Source organism: Nelumbo lutea, chromosome 3 (assembly GCF_056320005.1).
Source record: "Nelumbo lutea isolate HS-2025 chromosome 3, American lotus-T2T, whole genome shotgun sequence".
Classification (NCBI taxonomy): Eukaryota; Viridiplantae; Streptophyta; class Magnoliopsida; order Proteales; family Nelumbonaceae; genus Nelumbo; species Nelumbo lutea.
This window is the reverse complement of record NC_142686.1, coordinates 20,532,626-20,553,967: the sequence shown is the minus strand read 5'-3', so window position 1 is coordinate 20,553,967 and position 21,342 is coordinate 20,532,626. Positions and strand designations below refer to the sequence as shown.

General features: G+C 38.9%; 1 protein-coding gene and 1 long non-coding RNA gene across 6 annotated transcripts in view; both read right to left on the bottom strand.

Annotated features, from left to right (window-relative positions):
* Positions 1–13,562, bottom strand: part of LOC148863448 (phenylalanine--tRNA ligase beta subunit, cytoplasmic-like) — an 89,932-nt gene extending 76,370 nt beyond the window's left edge. For all 5 annotated transcript variants that reach the window (XM_088978018.1, XM_088978020.1, XM_088978021.1 and 2 more), the window contains exons 1-2: positions 13,044–13,562; positions 12,890–12,945 (exon numbers count right to left, since the gene is read on the bottom strand). In XM_088978018.1, the coding sequence (XP_088834144.1) occupies positions 12,890–12,945; positions 13,044–13,101 (114 nt within the window). In that variant the 5' untranslated portion in view covers positions 13,102–13,562. The remainder of the gene's footprint in view (positions 1–12,889; positions 12,946–13,043) is intronic.
* Positions 13,563–20,311: 6,749 nt separating this feature from the next.
* LOC148863447 (uncharacterized) lies at positions 20,312–21,342 on the bottom strand. The gene is made up of 2 exons (XR_016110689.1): positions 21,037–21,342; positions 20,312–20,941 (listed from the first exon to the last, which is right to left on the bottom strand). It is a non-coding gene; the product is annotated as an uncharacterized LOC148863447 (long non-coding RNA).

Sequence of the window (21,342 nt, the reverse complement as noted above, 5' to 3'; positions counted from 1 at the left end):
TCCAAATACTGCAAGTTGTAGGTTTTATAAAACATCAACCTAAAATTATTTAAATTGACATAGGTAACACCAATAATTTCATAGACACAAAATGTTGAGAAATAGTTCACTTGTCATATTGGTTGTGTTTACCAGTTTGAAGTGAAGGAGGCAGATGAACAATGCTTGACAAGCAACGGAAAATGTTCTCCAACATGAGACCCATAGTACAAGATCATGAGATAACCACAGGGCTTCTTGGTCAAAATTTTCAAATAGGAACTGAAAACCAAGGTTTGACAAGTGAACTATGGAACCAAAATTTGAGATTATTTTTTTATAATAAGTTTCAGATACATATTAAAGCGAGGAATTTAATCTATGGAATAACATGAATGGATCTCCAAGAACCCTTGTTGCTAGGCTATGACTATGAGATTATCTACAAGATGGGGACAAAGAATGTAATGGCTGAATAGGAAAGTATTGTACCCATACATGTACCTATCTATAGTGCCCTTGAAGATATTCAAAGAGAGTGAACTGCTGCTACTGCCACCCAAACATGGGACACACAAGATCTTAAATACAAAGGCCAAATCATATTCGTAGCTAACTATGCATAGAGGCCAATGATACTTCATTAATTCCATCCTTCATCACCAGGTCATCCAAGGTTCTTATGTACATGTAAGTGTATGTATCAGGCCTTCTGTTGGAAAAGCATGCTAAAGGAGATCAAGCAGTATGTTGAGTCACACTCCAAGCCACCAATGAAATAAGGGCAAAAGAACGCTGATCCAAGTCCAAATCCATCACATGTATGACCGGGCATTTATATGAACTCTGTGGATGGACTACCACTCTCTCAAAGACAGAATGAAAATTATGTGGTTGTAAACACGTTGACAAAATATGTTTACCCATGTCCAGTATCACACTCTCATAAGCTGCCACAGTAGCTCAAGTTTCTGTTGAGCATATTTCAAATTGCATAGGACACTACCATAGCTGTCAATTCAATGCCTAGGTGACAAGGTGCCCATAGAGGGTAACTCAATCGCCAAGGTATTTTATACATGGTGCTATTATATAGTTTTGATACAGCTAAAGTTGAGCACCAATCGGAGATTGCCACGTGTCCCATTCAAAGGGCCAATTTTCACAATTAACGGCACTACGAAGGGCAATCAGTGACTTCACTGGACAACCTGGACGCAACATGCCCGGTACTACTTTCGGCGGCTAAGTCGACCTAACTATTTCCTTCGACCAAGCTGACTTTGATACCTGACATTAGGCACCTTGCCCTCGGAAGTGAGCAGCATAAGTTGTGAGGTTGAAATCTACTCTCCACCCAGAAGAAGGCATGTGTTCGAACCGAGGAGAAAATACATGGCCAAACCAAGAAGACACATTTATACAAACTCATCATATATGTTCAACTGACCGACTGAAGAAGTAACGCATGGCGCACAAACAAAAAAGTGACCGGTCTGTGGACGCCCATATAAAGGCATACCATTAATGAACCATGTGCCACAGGCGAGATTAGGATTGTTGGTCGCTACATGTAACCAAGCTGATCAGATCACTAACGCCAACACCCCCAATGTGAGCCCATGACTGACCACGTGCACATGCCATGTCCATCATGGGTTGAACAAACAAACTAGGTTCTCACTCCTATAATTAGGCAGATACTTGGAAGGTACAACTCTCTCAAACCCTCTCATTCTCAATTCTTTTTTTCTTTTTTTCTTTTTTTTTTTGAAAAGTAAATCCAACAGGTGACAAGATGGCACCTCACTACACACATCAGAACAAAACATGATTACGAACAAAACAAAACCAAATTACATCAACTGAGTAGAAAGCTTGTTGAATTAAAAAATATGAAATAAAAGGAGTTTCTTGAAGAAAGAAGGAAGAGAGAAGGAGAAGAAGAAGAGAAGAAGAGAAGTTGAAAAGAAAGGAGAGCAATAATCTGCCCGCCCCCTTAGCAGTATTAGCCCATAGGAAATTTTTTGCAATATGAGGTAACATAGAATTACACAGCTAGGACATTATCATGTAATTCTCCTGCACCCATCGGGAAGAGTCTGTATCAAGTTTTTTCTCCTCCCAGTGAGATACCCTAATTTTCCACCGGCACCAATAGCCATCTTAGGTGATTGTGTCCACTCCAAATAATTGTACCATCAAGTTTTACTGTAATAATGATCACAGACCCAAAAATATCACTATTACCTCCAACACCCAGTCCCACAATACCAGTAGATTTCATCTTAGTATTCCAACTCTCCATCTTACTTCAAACAGTTCAACAATAAGAAAAAATAAATTGGAAACCTTCCAAAAACAATTTAATATCACACACACAGAAACAAACCCTTCCGAAAGAGGAAAGCCCTGGTTGGAGAGAAATCTCTCTCCTCCCAACGCCTCCCAACAGAGAGAAAAGTGAATCGATCACTCCAGGAGGCTCAGAAAAATCCAAAAACCAGACTGCACTCTTTAGAAAATCAAAAGAAATATAACAATACCAGGCCGCCCAAGATCAAATAAAAAACAAAGAGTCCAACTTTCCTGACTCTTCCCCGTACTCTAGTTCTTCCTGATTTTGATGTCGAACAGTAGATCACCTTCCTGATGACTAGATCACACCAAAAAATCCAAGAATTAGACAATCTACAGCAAATCGATCAGCCCTTTATTACTTCATGCAGTTGGCTGATCTAGGGCTACATGAGAATGCTTCTAGAAACCCTAGCAGCCACTCTAATACCAAGTAGAAAGCTTGTTGAATTAAAAAATATGAAATAAAAGGAGTTTCTTGAAGAAAGAAGGAAGAGAGAAGGAGAAGAAGAGAAGAAGATAAGTTGAAAAGAAAGGAGAGCAATAATCTAGCTGCCCCCTTCACTTATTATTTATACTAAAAATAATAGAGCAGTACAAAAACAACTGTGGTGATTTGTGGGGATTGGGAGAGAGAGAGAGAGAGAGGAAGAGAGAGGTACGGTTGAGAGAGAAAAGCCCCTACTGGCAGCCGCCAGTTTTCTATTTATATTAACTTCATAAAAGAATCTGAAATTACAAGTATGCCCTTGGTGGCATATCCTAGAATCAAAATAATAAGAAAAAAGAAAGAACAAAAAACAAGTAACTATAATTGTAACAGCAGCCATTAAGTAAGCCTTACAACACTCCCCCTCAAGTTGGGCTGAATATGTCTATCATGCCAGCTTGTCACATAACTCATTGTGCCGCGAGTATGCAAGCCCCTTTGTGAAGACATCAGCAAGTTGTTCCTTGGAGTTGACATAAGGGATGCAAATTTCCCTTTTTTCCAATTTTTCCCTTATGAAGTGTTTGTCCACCTCAATGTGCTTGGTCCTCTCATGTAGGACAGGGTTGTTGGCAATGCTTATTGCAACCTTGTTGTCACAGTAAAGAGACATAGGACTATGAACAACAACTCCAAGCTCCCCTAGAAGATTCTTTAGCCAAAGGACTTCAGCCACCCCATGTGCCATAGCTCTATATTCATCTTCAGCGCTTGACCTTGCTACCACACTTTGTTTCTTGCTTTTCCAGGTCAGTAGATTTCCTCCCACAAATGAGCAATACCCACATGTAGACTTTTTGTCATCCACAGCACCTGCCCAATCAGCATCCGTAAAGACTTCCACCTTTAGGTGATTGTGTTTACCGAATAGTAGACCTATTCCGGGATATTTTTTCAAGTATCTAAGAACTCTCTCTACTGCCTCCATGTGTGGTTTCTTAAAAGAGTGCATGAATTGGCTTATGACCCCAACGGAATAGGCAATGTCTAGACGGGTCAGGGACAAATAAATCAGTTTTCCCACTAACCTTTGGAACTGTTTCACATCTTTTAGAGGTTCACCATCACAGTCACCTAACTTGTGGTCAACATCCATAGGAGTATCTATCGGCCTTGCACCTAATTTGCCTGTGTCCTGTAATACATCAAGGGTGTATTTCCTTTTAGAGATAAAGATACCATTTTCTGAGCGGGCAACTTCAATCCCAAGGAAATACTTCAGGGGACCTAGATCTTTCACTTCAAATTTAGATGCAAGGAATTGTTTCAATTTTTGTATCTCTGAACTCCAACTTCCTGTAATGATGATATCATCCACATACACTATCAATACAGCAACCTGCTCCTGACATCTCTTCACAAAGAGTGCATGATCAGACTGACATTGTTTGAATCCCATCTCTTAAACTGCCATGTGAAACTTACTGAACTAGGCTCTGGGAGACTGTTTTAAGCCATAGAGAGACTTTCGTAGCTTGCATACCTTATTTTCACTCCCCTTGGCACTGAATCCAAGAGGTTGAACCATGTATACATCTTCTTCTAAGTCACCATTCAGGAAAGCATTCTTTATGTCCAGTTGATGCAATTCCCAGTCAAAATTAGTAGCTAAGGACAGGAGAACCCTAATTAAGTTCATCTTAGCCACCGGGGCAAAAGTCTCATCATAGTCAACCCCATGTACTTGCGCGTACCCTTTGGCTACTAGTCTTGCTTTGTACCTTTCAACTGTTCCATTTGCCTTGCGCTTAACTGTAAACACCCATCTGCACCCCACGGGGTCTTTCCCCTTTGGAAGATCCACCAATTCCCAAGTCTGATTTTTGTGGAGGGCATTAATTTCCTCCTTCATGGCATCTACCCAATCAGGGCATTTTAAGGCTTCTGCAACATTTTTTGGAACAATGATAAAATCAACTGCTGATAGGAAGGCTCGGTGCGAGGGAGAAATGTGGTCATAGGAGACAAAGTGGGTAATGGGGTGTTTGGTAGTGCAGGACCTGACTCCCTTTCGTTGGGCAATAGGGATGTCAAGGTCATCCATAGTAGGAGTAGGGCTAGGGGATGGACTTACCTCCTGGGAGTCTGATGGTTTCAGTTGCTCAGTGTTTGGCTGCTCCACATTTCTATCACCCTGTTGATCTCACCGACGTGTACGTTGGAAGACACGGAAGGGAGTAAGGTCTGGAATAGAAGGAAGAAATACCTAAACCTGCTTCTCCTCTTCCACACTACACTCTCCCCTTGAGGAGGAGGGAAGAATGGCTCAGACTCAAAGAAGGACACGTCCATAGACACAAAGAATTTACGACTAACTGGGTCAAAGCACCGATATCCTTTTTGAGAGGAGGAAAGACACAAGGAATGGACCGAGGGTCTAACTTACCTCGGGATGGAGACAAATCATGGACAAAGGCCCGACAACCAAAGACTCTCATGGAGATGAAAAATAAAGGAGACTGAGGGTACAACAACTGATGAGAGGCCATGTAGTTCAGTACTCTAGAGGGCATGCGGTTGATGACATACGCAGCTGCAAGTATAGCATCCACCCAAAACCTTTTTGGGACATTCATGTGTAACATCATCCCGCGAGCTACCTCAAGAAGGTGTATGTTTTTCCTTTCTGCAACACCATTTTGTTGTGGTGTTCTGGCGCATGAGCTCCTATGAATAGATCCGTGGGAGGCGAAGAACTCATTGAGCTCCCCATAGAAGTATTCTTTCACATTATTAGATTGGAAGATCTGTATTTCAACATGGAACTGTGTAAACACCATCCTCTGGAAGTCTTTCACTATCTTCGGAACTTCGTCTCTACTACGCATAGGAATTACCCATGTATAGCGAGAGTAATCATCGATCAATGTAATAAAGTACTTATATTCGCCCTCGGAGAGTACATTGGTAGGCCCCCATACATCAGAATACACAACATGAAAAGGAACATTTGATCTTTTATTGCTTGAGTGAAAAGTTTGCTCAACTGACACATTTGACACATGAACTCTGACACTGAACATGACTTAAATAAAACTGGAAACAAACATTTTATTATGTCGAAAGAAACAAGACCTAAACGACTATGCCATAAGAAAATTTGACTCTTATTTGATTGACTATGTGACTCTGAGGATGACACCGAGAGACCAGCTTTGTTGTCGAGAATGTAGAGACCATCCACTAGGCTTCCTCTACCAATCGTCCTCCCATAAGTTAGATCCTGAAAAACACATGAGCCAGCAAAAAAAGTCACTACAATTCAAGGAGGCACCTAGGCACCCTCCCCACACACACACACACTTAGCCTCAGCTTGGTGCCTTGGAAAAACAATTGACGTCGCAGCCAGCTGTTTGTGATAAGGACACTGTATTAACTAGAATTTTTTTAAGGAACTGTTCATGTTACAAAATACACAGTTTACAATCAATTTTTCTTGCCCCTATCATAAGGGTGGTATAATACTACTTACATCTCAGCAACAAAACTAACCCCACATCTAACTACATATTACATTCGTGAATCAGAAATTGCATTGTCTCAATTGGGAATTGGGATTTACAAGGTAGGGATTGTGTCTTGCAGCTTCTGAAAAGATGATTTACATGTTGCTCAAGCAAATATGTTACAATAAAAAGACAAGCATCAATCTGAATGGGAATTCTCAGTTGGGGATTGGGTGCTTCTATGGCTGCAGCTGTACCATGGAGTGTCAATCAATATGATTGCCTCTTGAAGCTCTCTCCTCAAAGTATAAAGTCTGGATACAATGTTATAGCTCAAAACTGACCAACAGAAATTACTGCTGATATGAATGTAATGATCCAGCCTTATACCATACTAGAACAACAAATTATTAAGCAACATAATTACATAATCAAGTGAAAGCCAAAGGTTCTTGCCCATAGGACTAATCCACCAGTAGAGGACTACCTGGGAAACCTAATACTTGCAAGAAAGATTCCCAAATTTCATTGTGGATCAAGTTTGAGACAGTATTGCATGGACTCCCCTGCTCCCCTGGGTAGATGAAGTTTCTGTACAAAACACAAGTCTGCTCCTTGTAAGAAAGATTTCCAAATTTCATCGTGGATCAAGACCAAGGCAGCGGTGCATGGACTCTCCTAAATGGATGAAGGATCTGTGTTGCGTCAGACCCTAATGTTCCATGACTCAGAATTGATTGCAGTTCAACTCAAAAAGTTACTCATTAACTTGAACAAAGAACGATTATACATGATGACAAATTAGTTACAATAACCACTAACTGTAAAGATACCTGACATCCAAATTATGACTGGCCACCTTGTCACGAACAAAATGAAAATCCACATTTAAATGTTTGGTTCTAGAGTAGAAGATAGGATTAGCAATCAGGTAGGTGGCCCCCACATTATCACACCACAAAATGGGAGTCGCAGGGAGAAATATACCCAATTCACCAAGCAAAGATTAAATCCATGTTAACTCAGCTGCTGCGATGGCAAGAAAGCGGTATTCCGCTTCAGTAGAAGATTTGGCAATGGTGCATTACTTACGAGAAGCCCAGGAAGTAAGATTGGGCCCGAGAAAAATAGCATAACCAGTGGTGGATTTGCGGTCATTAGGGTTGCTAGCCCAATCCGCATCCAAATAAGCAGAGAGTTGGAGAGTAGAGGAAGGTTGAAACTGGAGCCCAAATGTCGAGGTGGCCTTAAGATAGCGAAGCAACCTTTTTATAGCAGTCCAATGTTCTGTAGTGGATCTGTGCATGAATTGTGAGACCTAATTAACCACAAAGGCAATATCGGGACGGGTAATCGTTAAGTATTGCAACATACCAACAAATGCTCCTAAAAGTAGATAGATCTGGAAGAGCAGAACCAGATGTAGCAGAGAGTGTAGTTGATGGAGACATGGGTGTAGATACTCCTTTGGATTCTAGCATCTTAGATCATGTAAGAATATCCAAGATGTATTTACGTTGATGAAGAATAATACCTTTGGAGTTGTATGAGACTTCAACACCAAGAAAACAATGCAAATTGCCCAGGTCACATAAAGGAAAGGTGGATGCTAATAAGTTAATGAGATGTTGGACTGCATCATTGGTATTGCCAACAACCAGTAAATCATCAACATATACCAGAAAATAAATGATGAGATTGTCATTTCTGTAAAAGAATAAGGAAGAATCAGTTATGGAGCCAACAAATCCATGTCCAAGCAAGAAGCCACTAAGGCATTGAAACCAAGCTTGGGGGGCTTGTTTCAAACCATATAATGAGCGTTTGAGGAGACACACATGAGATGGGTTATGAGAATCAACAAATCCCGAGGGTTGTGTCATAAAAACCTCTTCCTCTAAATATCCATGTAAGAAAGCAATAGAAACGTCTAACTGTCAAATTGTCCAATTAGAAGAAATGGCAAGTGAGAGAATTACTCGAATGGTTGTAGGTTTCACAACGGGGCTAAAAGTTTCTTTGAAATCAACTCCAGCGTGTTGGTGAAAGCCCTTAGTCACCAAGTGTGCTTTATAGCATTCAACACTCCCATCAGGGAGTGACGTTTAATTTTGAAAACCCAATGGCAACCAACCACATTCTGCCCGGGGCTTGGTGGAACTAAGACCCAAGTTCCATTTTTTATAAAGGAATTAAATTCATCAATCATGGCTTGACACCACTTAGGATCCTTGGCAGCTTGTGTAAAACAAGTGGGTTCAGCTTCTTAAGTAGTGCAAGCACCCAAGAATATAACTTTAGGACGCCAAGTCCCATCATGGGAACAGGTAACCATGTGATGTCGAGGTGGTGGTGCTGGTGGTGCTATAGATGGCACTAAATCAGCAGAAGAGGGAGATGTGCTTGTCAAGGGCTGATCATCATGAAATGAGGAATATGGAGATGTATCTCTATGTTGATGAAGAATAGATGAAGAATATTGAAGAAGTGAAGTGTAGTAGCTGGATTGGATATAGGAAAGATAAAAAAACCCGAATCTATTGGTGTAAGAAAACCACTAGGATGTGATGCTCTTGCACAAGGAAAAGAGTATTCATCAAAAATTGCATGTCGAGAGATATACATGCGTTTTGAGGATAGATGATAACACAAATAACCCTTATGTGAAGGGTTGTATCTTGAAAAAAGACATGCAAGGGAGCAGGCATCCAATTTATTCTTGTTATATGGTCTCAACCATGGATAAACAATGCAACCAAAGGTCTTGAGAAATTGTAATCTGGAATCGCAGAGAAGAACTTCTCATATGGTGAGATGTAATGCAGTAACAGTGTAGGCAACCAATTGACAATATAAACTACTGTTTTGAAGGCATAACTCCAGAAAATAGAAGACATGGAGACTTGTTGTAGGAGTGCTAAACCTGTTTCAACCACATAACGATGTTTACGCTCTACAGCCCCATTCTGTTCATGGGTCTGAGGGCAAGAAACCCTGTGTAATATACCATTATCAACCAAATAGTTGGACAGAGTCTAATACTCCCCTCCCCAGTCCAATTGGACTCCTTTGATCTTACAATTAAAATAGTTTCCTACCAATTTTTTAAAGGTAATGAAGACAGGAGTCACATCAGATTTACGACAAAGAGGATAAATCCATGAGTATTTAGAATAGTCATCCACAAAGAGAACAATCACACTTATCTACATATGGTAAATGATGATGATTAAGAACACGTTTGATTGTATTAGTTGATGCATGACCAAGTCGACAGTGCCAATGTTGAAGATTAACACATTCTCCTGTCATAGCAGATTTATTTGATGATGATTGTGTGATTTTGTCTACTGAAAGCTTATAAAGACCATTCTTACTCGGGCCATGAGCTAGTTCCTTCTCCATCTCCCAATCCTCAATCACAAAATAAGTTTGATGAAATTCAAAACACACATTATTGTCGTGAGTAAATTGATGGACAAATAAAAGATTTTTCTTGATTTCAGGAACCAAGAGAATGTCCTTCATAAGAAAATGATGATGAGAATAATAAAATTCAGAGGAACCAAAATGAGATATCTTCAAACCTGCACCATTATTACCGACAAAAATTTGTTCGGGGCCTTGATATTCTGAATGAATAGAAAGATTATTCATGTCTGCAATAAGATGATTGGAGGCTCCGGAATCAGGATACCAGACATGACTGAAGGAATTGTAATGAGCAGTGGCCAAATTGGATTGCATATCACCTAAGAAGGCTTGGTTATAGCATTGAGGGCAATGCAAAACAACGTGCCCGGGCTGCCTACAAAGTTGACAGAATATACGACGTGGGAAGTAACCATCATAATTTCCCTTTCCATTCTTGTTAGTGGTGTCACGCCCTTGACCCCTATTCATATTTGGAGATCCAAAATGATTATAATTTGGCTAATAGTAAGAATTACCTTGTGGTGATTTACCTCTGTTCTTAGCAGTGTTTTAAAAGGCGTGGGAGGCATACACTTGGAGGCTCACCTCCAGGCGAGGCGCTCCCAAAACGCCCTAAGGCATATGCCAGAGGCGCTAACACCTCTGAGGCGCCTCATACGCTTTGTTCATGAGCATTGAGGCATGCTAGAGGTGTACGCCTCATGCACATCTTATACAAAAAGACAAAAATAAATAAAAAGAAAGGAAAGAAAGGAAAATAAAAGAAAAGGGAAGGGAAGGGAATAAAAGATAAGGAGAAAGAAAGTGGTTTGCCCCCTAACCCTTTGACAAGACCAACCCCCCCCCCTTTCAACTAATGGTATGCATCTTTAGTCTTCTTAATATAAAAGATTTTTATTAAAAATAAAGAATAAATGAGATCCCCCCTCCTCTTAATGATGCGTAAGCCTCCTTGTGTTCGGGAAGCTTACGCCTCTTGCATTCTAAACTCCGCCTAGAGTTATTGGTTCCACTCCCTTGTTGAGTTTTAGTTGCAGCATTCATAGATACAGTAAGAAGATCAGTTGGAGTTCGCATGTCATTTTGTCGAATCTCCTGACTTATGAGCATACCACAAAAATCATCAAATGTAAGTATGTCAGTATGGGTTGAAACTGAAGTTGCGAAGTCATCATACTCTGAGCCAATCCCTCCTAGAGTGGAGAGAATAAGATTTTCATCACTAAGTGGCTTGTCAATTGCAGTCAGATTATCTGCAGTTGTACGAATAGCTTGAATATATTCAGTACAACTAGAGGTTTCTCTTTTGAGATTGGCTGGTTGGAAACGAAGTTGTTGAACCTGTACTCTGGAGGATGAAGAATTAGTGCATGTAAGTTTCTGCCATGATTCATAAGATGTGTTGCAACTCACCACATGAGCCATGGTGGATTCTATAAGAGTTGCAATGATCCAACCAAGAACCATTTGATCATTTTGTTGCCACACTATATTTTGGGTTGATACTCGAAGTGATGTTGGATGCACTATCACTATCACTTGAGTCACCAATAAACGTGATATAACCCATAAATTTGACACGCAATTCACAGACTTACAGCAGCGTTCACACACTCAAACAACAACAAAGAAACTAGTATTCATTCAGCAGAAAACATTAACAGTTGGTCGGTTCTTCGAGAGACCGCCGGCTCTCCCAAGCACTCACAATATTCTTCACTCAAAGAAAAAACATCTCACCCCCCATCCCCCAAAGCCCCTTCTTATACTCTTCTGGTAGCATAACTGACTCCCTCTATAAATGCCCAGCTGGCCTAGTTATAAATGCCCAAAAACTCTTCTTATTCATAACTGACATAGCTATAAATGCCCCAAGACTCTTCCTATTCCCTTCTGACCTCCTCCATAAATGCACCATGCCTAATCATCTCCCCCTTATGCTGCCTTTTCTTTCTCCTAGCATACGTAAGGTTAACTGGGGGCCTATCAAAACGGTGGTGGACATTTGACTGAACCATCCACATACCCCATCAATTGATGAAGTCAAAAAATAGGCATAAACTGTGCCTTCCAGAGATTGAAAGTGTTCCCATTTAATTTAATGGGAAGAAAATGAGCAATATTACCCATGTTTGAAGGATAGGAAGTGGTATAATTGACTGGAGCGGCAGCAACTGTACTTGTGGTAGTTGAGTTTCCTTTAACCATTGAAATCTGTGAATTAGGTCAATGCTCTGATACCAACTCAGAATATATTGCAGTTCAACTCAAAAAGTTACTCATTAACTTGAACAAAGAACAGTTATACATGATGACAAATTAGTTACAGCAACCAGACAATAACCACTAACTGTAAAGTAACTATTATCTAGACAATAACTAAATGCTGAGGTGGAAAACTGAAAAACATTAAATGCCTTGTTTGTCATCTGTCTATTACCATGGAATCTTTAAGGATACTTTTCTTACAGTTAATTCTTTAAGGACACTTTCTTTGTGATATTTTGTTTTTCTCTTTGCTTATTCAGCATAGATGAACAGCCAATATACACAAAGAATGTCATTTTCCTGGTAATGACAAAGATAATCTTTTAGACCTTTTTCTATAGCCTTATAATGTTTAAATTCAACAAAAATATCATTTTCCCTCTTTTAATAGATTAATTATACTTTTCTATACCCGTGTCCTACTCTTTGTTTCTTGTTGCGCCAATTCGGACTCCTGAACATGCATCAGGTTCTAGCTCCCGTGTATGTGTCATGTAATTCTCATTCAACTACAGTATTGAAAATAAGGGTGGCGAGGTTTTAGGTCCATGATTTGAGTGTGGGCATTGTAGTCAACTATGTTAATGTCAATCAACTATCAACTACGAAATTATGTTGGTTGCTAATTTTAGGGAAGGAAAATATGCGGTGAATGCGATTTGTCAATTTGCTTGTTTTCACAGTAATGAACTATTCTGGTTTTACTGCATATTGGAGGTCTGGGTTCCTGGAACTAGCCCCATATTCTACTCTTCTTTGCTTAAGTCCAATTCGAACTTGTTAATTAGGCTGGCATCGTAGCATGCTCTTGGAATTTTACTAGCAGAAATCAAAAGACAAAAGAGAAGTTGTCCAAATTAGTGAAATACAAAAAGAACTGCAGTTAGGCATATGAAGTTATAAAATGCTTACGACATCGTCGAGCTCGATCCCAAAATCAAAGCATAGTTCTTCGAACTCTTCTTGGGCTGAAATTTGAGAAAATGAGAACGAGAAAATGGGAGCAGTGAGTCGAATTCTAGTAACTAAAATTGAAGCACTGACAAGTAGTAACTCAAGAGCTTACTGTAAGTTCTTCCCAAAGCTTCGAAGAGGCGATCCCTTCCGACGCTAACTGTAGGCATGGCGACAAGTAGCAGACCCCCAAGTATACTTTTGTGCCGCTCTCTGTAACCCGCCGTCGGCGCAAACCTATTATACCCAATGGGCGAATACGATGAGAGCGAAACGATTGAAAGGGAAAACTGCTGGTTCAGCTACTAGCTTAGCCTATTAATGAGTAATAGCCTATTAACGCCAAATATGGCTTATGAGCTGTTCGTAGAGCTGTTTCAGCTACTCAGAAGTCGCTTCGGGTAGACTACATGAATGATTTGACTGACAGTCCATTTGGGCTCTCCGAAATTTTCACCAAACATTGATTTTATTACCAAAAAAAAAACATTGCTTTTGGGGTGGATTTTAGGTGGTCAAGCAGTGTGGTATATGGTAGGAATGGCAATGGGAGGCGGGTTCGGACGACTCAGGATCTACTCCCACGATAACTCTATCCACGCCTACCCACAATACACTATCCCCCTGAATTGAGAACATCTCCCACTGTATAATACTATGTAGAGGATGAGATATTCTCTATGTATGGCTGTGACTAACATGGGCAAAGTTCTTGTGGACAGGAGATCCAAACTTGGTTCGGACGTGCATTCTCCATCCCAACCCAATTTTGAAACAAACCCCTTTTCCTAAACCCGATTCCTATTATGGACAAAAGTGATGTTTGGCATCTATGTCGTTTTATAAGAAAATGGCACCATGTAGGTGCCACCGAGAGAATGCAATATTATAAACAATGCCCTCGTGTTTGGTAATAGTTTTTTAGGAAAAAATAAAGCGTTGCTCTAAACCACGCTTTGGAGATCGGGAATGTGGTTTACAACAACACCAGATTCAATGTTTTCCAAAAAAACGACACGTTATTGTTGGCGGTGCAATGATGTGGCATCATTTTGGATGTTGGGTAATATAGATCAACGTTGAAAATGATGATGCCAACACTGGTACCAAACAAAATCAATGTTATTTTATCAAAAAATGCCCATGTGGCAATACCAATTCCAAGCAAAAAATAGGTGCATACAACTCCATATGCCAATCATCATTTTTATGAGAAAATGGTGTGATGTTCTCAACACTGATGCCAAACACCTACAAAAGTTATCACCATCCTCAATCCCCAATTATGAATAGTTCCCAATGGGGGCCCAAATCTATGAACTTGTTTTAATTAAAAGTACTTTTTGAAAAAATAGATTCACTTAAAATTTTTAAATATAAATAATATTTTGAGTCATTTTGAATTTTGGTATATATATAATATATAAATAATATTATATGTAAGAATATATATTTGATATAAATAATATTCATTATGTATAATCAATGTTGGGGCGATAGGCTTCACTCCCTGTCCCTGCCCCCACCATAGCAATCTCCATCCTATCTTTATCAGGTTGGGGAGGATGGGGAAAATTGTCATTCCAAAATATATAGTTATTCACGCTCTAATCACTAGAAAATACAAGACTTGAGTTTGAGCTTGAGCCTGTGCTTTAATTTGACTCAACCCAAAAACTCATAGGCTCGAGCTTGACTCAGCTTGTGCTTAGAAGTGAGGCAACCTTCCTAAAAAAATCATATATAAGTTCAATTAGGCTTGCAAGTTTCACAAACTACACTTTATTGAGCTTGTGTCTGACTCGACTAACAAATGAGCTTGTATATTAGGCCTTAAGCTTAGATCGAAACTCAATTTAAATAAAGTCAAATTAAGCTTTTCACCATTCCAACTCAAATAGTTTGTGAATATCTATTCATATCCACACCTACATAGCTTATAGGCCGTTTTTGTGGGGTGCACCTTGGAAAGCCAAGAGCAATAGCACTTCAGTCATCCCAAAGAGATACCAAGGGCCCATTTTAGGAGGCTGAATTGAAGATTTACCTAAATTGGTTTCAAGTATATCTTCAAAGCATACGGTTTGGGCTCTCTGAAATTTTCACCAAGTAGGGCTTATTCGAAGTGGTAGAAGCTAGTGCACTTCATCCCTTCCAAGCGGGCACAGAATAAAGTTTCTACATGCAATGGTGATATTTGTGGTTCAACTAAGAATGGCTTTCGAGCATAGGCCATACATTGGCGTTGGTGTGTGGGCCTGAGTAGACTAGTCCAAGGGTCAGGCTTGGGCTTAATTTTTGCCACAAATTTGAATGTATAAATACTAATATTTTATCACATTTAAGGAAATTGTGATAACATGATGGAAGTGTAATTGACACCAATATGTGTAGTAATTCACATTTAAATCATTACCTAAAAATATTAAATCAAATTACAAAAGGTAAGGGGAGGAGATGTACATCTCAATAAATGATTTGTCAACATGACAAACCATATAAATATTATATCAAACTGCAAAATGAATCAAAATATTTCAATTAATTAAATTGCTTTGAACTCAGATAGGGTAAGGTAGGGGGGGGGGGGGGGGGAGAAGATGGGACCAGCAACTCTGGTGAGCTTGTTGTTTTAAAGTTGGGAGTGAATATCCATGAGGGATTACAACGATTGAAAAGGGGTGGGGGGAGGAGGTGACGGGGGAAGGACATGTCTCTAAAGGCAATACACTTTAGAGAGATTGTGATAATAAATAAAAAGGGGAAGCAAGTGATGAAAAAAGTGGAATGAATCTATAAATAATAATATGGGACCAGTGGGATGATTCTGGGGCTCTTGGGCTTATTTCCTCTTTGGAGGATGCTTTATCACCTTCCTAAGGTATTATTTTTTCAAATGAAATTTATCTTATTAAAAAAAAAAGATATTTTAATGGCCTATTGGTAGAGACGGAATCAAATGTGTCAACCTGATAAGCATCATCTAACTTGGTAAAACTTTACCATGATAGAATTAAAATGAAAAATTGAAATATAAAGACACACAAAAGCCATAGAAAATAAACAATATCATGTGACAATAAATGAATATTTTGGTTTGTTTTTTGGACTGTGATAAAGGTTGTTTAGAGAAAATATGATAAAATTCAGTCATTCGATTTTACGGGTATTAGTATAGGATCTATGAGATCAATGTTGGGCTTTTGGAATTCTTTATGGATTATCACCATCCTAATGTATTATTTTTCATAATAAATTTTATATTATTCTTCAACAAAAAAAAAAAAAAATATCTTAATGGCCCCTTAGCAAATAAGGCGTCAAATGTGCCAATCTGGTAAGCATCACCTAACTTGGTAAAAATTTACCAAGATGGAGTTAAAATGACAAATTTTAATATAAAGACGTCCGAAAGCCATTACAAACAGCCAATATCATTTGACATTAAAATAATACCTTGGTTTGTGTTATTGGATTGTGATAGAGGTTGTTTGGACAAAATATTATAAGATTTTGCCATTCGGTTCTAGGGGTATTAGTATGAGACCAGTGGGATGATTGTGTGGCACATGGGTTTATTTCCTCTTTGGATGATGCTTTATCACCTTCCTAAAGTATTATTTTTTCAAATGAATTTTATCTTATTTAAAAAAATATATATCTTAATGGCCCATTGGCAGAGACGATACCAAATGTGCCAACCTGATAAGCATCATCTAACTTGGTAAAACTTTACGATGATAGAATTAAAATGACAATTTGAAATATAAAGGCATGCAAAAGTTATACAAAAGAAGTAATATCTTATGACACTAAAGGATTATTTTGGTTTGTTTTTTGGAATGTGATAGAGGTTGTTTAGAGAAAAGATGATAAGATTTTGTCATTCGGTTCTACGGGTATTAGTATGGGATCTATGAGATCAATGTTGGGCTTTTGAAATTCTTTATGGATTATCACCATCCTAATGTATTATTTTTCATAATAAATTTTATCTTATTCTTCAACAAAAAAAAAAAAAAACAAATCTTAATGGCCCCTTGGCAAATAAGGTGCCAAATGTGCCAACCTGGTAACCATCACCTAACTTGGTAAAATTTTACCAAGATGGAGTTAAAATGACAAATTTTAATGTAAAGACATCCAAAAGTCTTTGGAAATAAACGATATCTTTTGACAATCAAATAATACATTGGTTTGTATTATCGGACTGTGATGGAGGTTTTTTGGAGAAAAGATTATCAGATTTTTCCATTCGGTTCTAGGAGTATTAGTATAAGACCAGTGGAATAATTGTGGGGCTCTTGGGTTTATTTCTTATTTGGGTGATGCTTTATCACATTTCTAAGGTATTCTTTTCTCAAATGAATTTTGTTTTATTTATAAAAATATATATATATCTTAATAGCCCATTGGTAGAGATGGGGCCAAATGTGTCAACCTGGTAAGCATCATCTAACTTGGTAAAACTTTATCAAGATGAAATTAAAATAACAATTTTAAATATAAAGGCATGCAAAAGCCATAAAAAAAAACAATATCATTTGACAACAAAGGAATATCTTAGTTTGTTTTTTGGACTATGACTGAGGTTGTTTGGAGAAGAGATACGACTTTATTAACTCCAAAATCTGTATTAGCTATAGACAATCATTTTTATGCATGGTCCTATTTATCTGATCCCATATGAGTCTAAGCATAATGAGGAATTTTTGCAAGCATACAATTGTTGCTTACCAGATTTTGGTGGATGATTGAATTTGGTTGACCACATATTTTAGAATATTTTGTGTAATTATAGGTTTGTTGTGTTCTCCAGGTTGATGGTTCTAAAAGTAGTTTGACTTTTAACGGATCAACCTCCATTTACTAGCATGGACCCTTAAAATTCTTTGTGTCTTCCAGGTTTGTTGTGTCCTCTAGGTTGGGGGAAAAAACGTTTTGGAGGAAAGCGGAACTGGTCAAGTGACCAGTTTCTGGTTTTTTCGGTTTGGTATGGTTTTGAAAATAGTGGTTCAAAATGAATCATTATTGTAGTTGGTTAATTTGATCAGTTGGATTGATTTTTGGTGTAAATTAAAATTCTTCAATACATAGAATTATAGATTATAAACTGAACACTTTTGGATCAATGTAAATAGAACCATGGATGATACTTTACCATCTAAAGGTTTCAAAAATAATTGAACTAGGACAAAATAAAAGGAATATAGTTCAATAAGTAAATAAAAGGAGTTATCCTAAACTTCTTATTGGAACAAATTAACATCACAACCTATAAATGGAGCTCAATTCTACAATTGCATATATGATTTATGCTCTAACCTCAAGTGGGTGAATTCATGAATATAAATAAATTTCTACAAATTAAATTTCTCAACGATCTCTTTACCAATGATTCAGTTCTCAATTAAACAAATAATCAAGTTAAAAGCTACCTGTGGTTATAAATATTGAGGAACCAAATACCTCAACTTCGGGAGACATAGCGTTTTCGTATTGGGCATAATCAATGATTTCCAAAGACCCTTTTTTCATTCCCTGACCATCCGAAAGATTAGCATGCTGTGGAGGTGGAACCTGCTACAACGGTGAGTGTGGAAGTGACATTTGGGGTTGTTGCGACGTCCATGCTGCAGCCCTGTCGCTTTGGGGGGTCGAATTATCATTGGGAAGGGAAGCTTCATACTGAGGAGTAGCAGCAGCTTCAGGGGCAGATGCAGAAACAACCGCACCTTCTTTGTTTTATACATCTTCTCCTTCTTCTTCTTTGTCGAGATCCTCCATGTCCTCATCTTCGTCATTGTACATGGACAATAGAGCGATACCTTCGGACGCCTTCTTCTTGGAAGCCATGGAAACTAGGGTTTTGTTCCTAAAAAACTTAATTTGACGGAGAAAGAAGGAAACTTTGGAGTTGTCCTCTGCTAACGCTTGTCTAAGAAGACGAAGCTTGAAGATGGAAAGGAGCGCCGCTGGGGAGACTGAGGGGGAGCGAGGGAGGAGAAAATGAGGGTGAGAAAGACAAACGACGCTGGGGAGGAGAACTTGCAATTGCAGTTGCAGAAAGCAGTCGAAGAGAAGAGAGTTGAAAGTGTGAGAGAACGAAAGTTGCAGTTGGAGAAGCAGTCGAAGAGAAGAGAGTTGAGAGTGTGAGAGAACAATGGTCGTAGGCCCTAACAAGGTCATTTTAGTCTTTACAATTTAAGGGTAAATTTCAAAATAAAATTTTAAATAAATGTTATTGTGACATGTAATCCGAGTTGGATTGCCACCTCACAGGAAAAGCATAGGTAGAAGTGTGACGCTTACATGGCGTGGGAATCGATCTTATAATTTCAAAAGTTGAATTTGAGAGTCATTGTAAATTCTGTATGAGCTGGCCTCGTGTTCAGATTTCTGCAATGGGCCTATTCGTACTTTTCCCAAAAAGTTATGGCCTATGTTGGTTTCACGTCCAGCACATAAAAGTTAAATCAGAACTTTTTAACGTATAGATTCCTTTTCAGGCAAATCATCTTAAACCCATTTTACTCCATTGCCCATTCAATCCATTATTTACGTTGAATTCATTCCAATGTGAAGGCATATTCCATATTAAAACCCATTCGGATATATTATTGAATATGACTTTTTTCATTTTCTAAATCCCTTGCTAAACCTAGTTTGAATGTCGTGTTAAATCCCATTTGAATGTAAATGTTGCTTCTTGAATTCTATTCAAATGTATAATTGGATGGTATTTTTATCCTGTTCAACCCAATGATTAAAATTTCACAATGTATCAAAGTATGTTAGCTGACATGGATCGTGTGTAGCCGATTATATCTATTGTGTGATCATCCGATATACCCATACAGTAACTATCTTAGGGATTGACCTATTTTAAGGGAATAAGTTTTAGGTGGCCTTTGATATTTTTTTGGGAGAATGGTCAATCAGCACAAAGTCAGAATTTATGGTCTGATTAGAGGATATGAAACAAAATTTTGGATCTAAATTGCTAAAACGCGGGCTAGTCACTGAATTGGTCAAGCACGTTCCAGACCTGACGGAAAGTTCAAAATATCTTCCATATTTTCAAAATGACATATTATACTCCCAATTTAAATCAGGTTCTAATTCAGAGATAAACATTGTTCAATCCCGTATTCCTCTTGACACAACGACAATTTAATGATGGCAACCCGATCGAAGCTCCTGTAGCAGCCCAAAGCCGTTTATCCTGCTCTTTTTCTTAGTTTTACTATTATTGTTGCAAAATTCCAAGCAATACAACGTATCCATTCATGGAAATCAAAAACCCTTTTCCCATTAACGAAAAAAATATGTAGGTGGGGTTTGATTGTGCCAACGAAATCGAACATGGGAATCGACAAATGAGTGGAGTGAAGCTTTATAAACTAGAAAGTGAAACCTATAACACTTGATTGAACCATAAAGTGGAGGTAACGTTTGATCGTGCCGACGAAATCATCGGCAAGAGTCGTCTTGCCAAGCCAAATTACAGAAACACTCGGTTCCTAAAGACAACAGTTCTACTATTCTCTTTTTCATACTTCCTCCCAAGAAAACAGGATTCATATGCTGCGTCACCAGAATATTCCTTTTCCGTTCCACTAGATGACTCTCCTCTTCTTTGGAGGACAACAATTCTATAATGTTTAGATGATCCGCTTGTTTGCCCCGTTCGCTTACAACGTTTTGCTTCCTTTTCACTGTTAGGATATAGAACAATTTCATCCCAAACGCGTTGAAATTTCTGGAAGGTTTCATGAATGCAGTATAAGGCAGAATCGCTTAATCGACTATGATCTTTGTCTAGATGTCATCGGCGTCATAGGCCACTCCTTTAAAGCTTCCTGATGTAGGGTATCACAGTCCAGCACGGCGGGGGTTACCCTGCTCCTCTCGTACGGAGTCAATAGCAGAGTGCCCCAGCGTCCCTGCTTCTCGCGCGAACCTCACCGCCCTCGCGCGGAGCTCATCGGGGTGTTCATCTCCACCAACCTCCATGAAATTCAAGTATAAATATGGGGTACCCCCTCAACGTAAAAGATCCTTGAATACTAACTCTAAATCAAAATTTAAGTGAATGACCTTACCTCCCGGAGCCTAGTGCATATGAACACCCTCTTCAGAGCCCTGTCTCTGCACCACATCCCTCTCTTCAACCCTAGTACTAACTTGACTGTTGGAGCCTTTGTCTCGGGTTCTCACTCGAGGCCTCTAACATCTACTGTTTTACAGAACCTCAGATTACCAGGGATTTCACCACACCACTTAACCGACAGCCAATGGCTTCTACAGTACTCAGAGATGATCTGCCGAGGCCGAGAAGAGATGATATGCCTCGGCCTACGGTTCTCGGCCTCGGCACACCTCCTCTGAACCCCTCAAAGCCTTCGGCC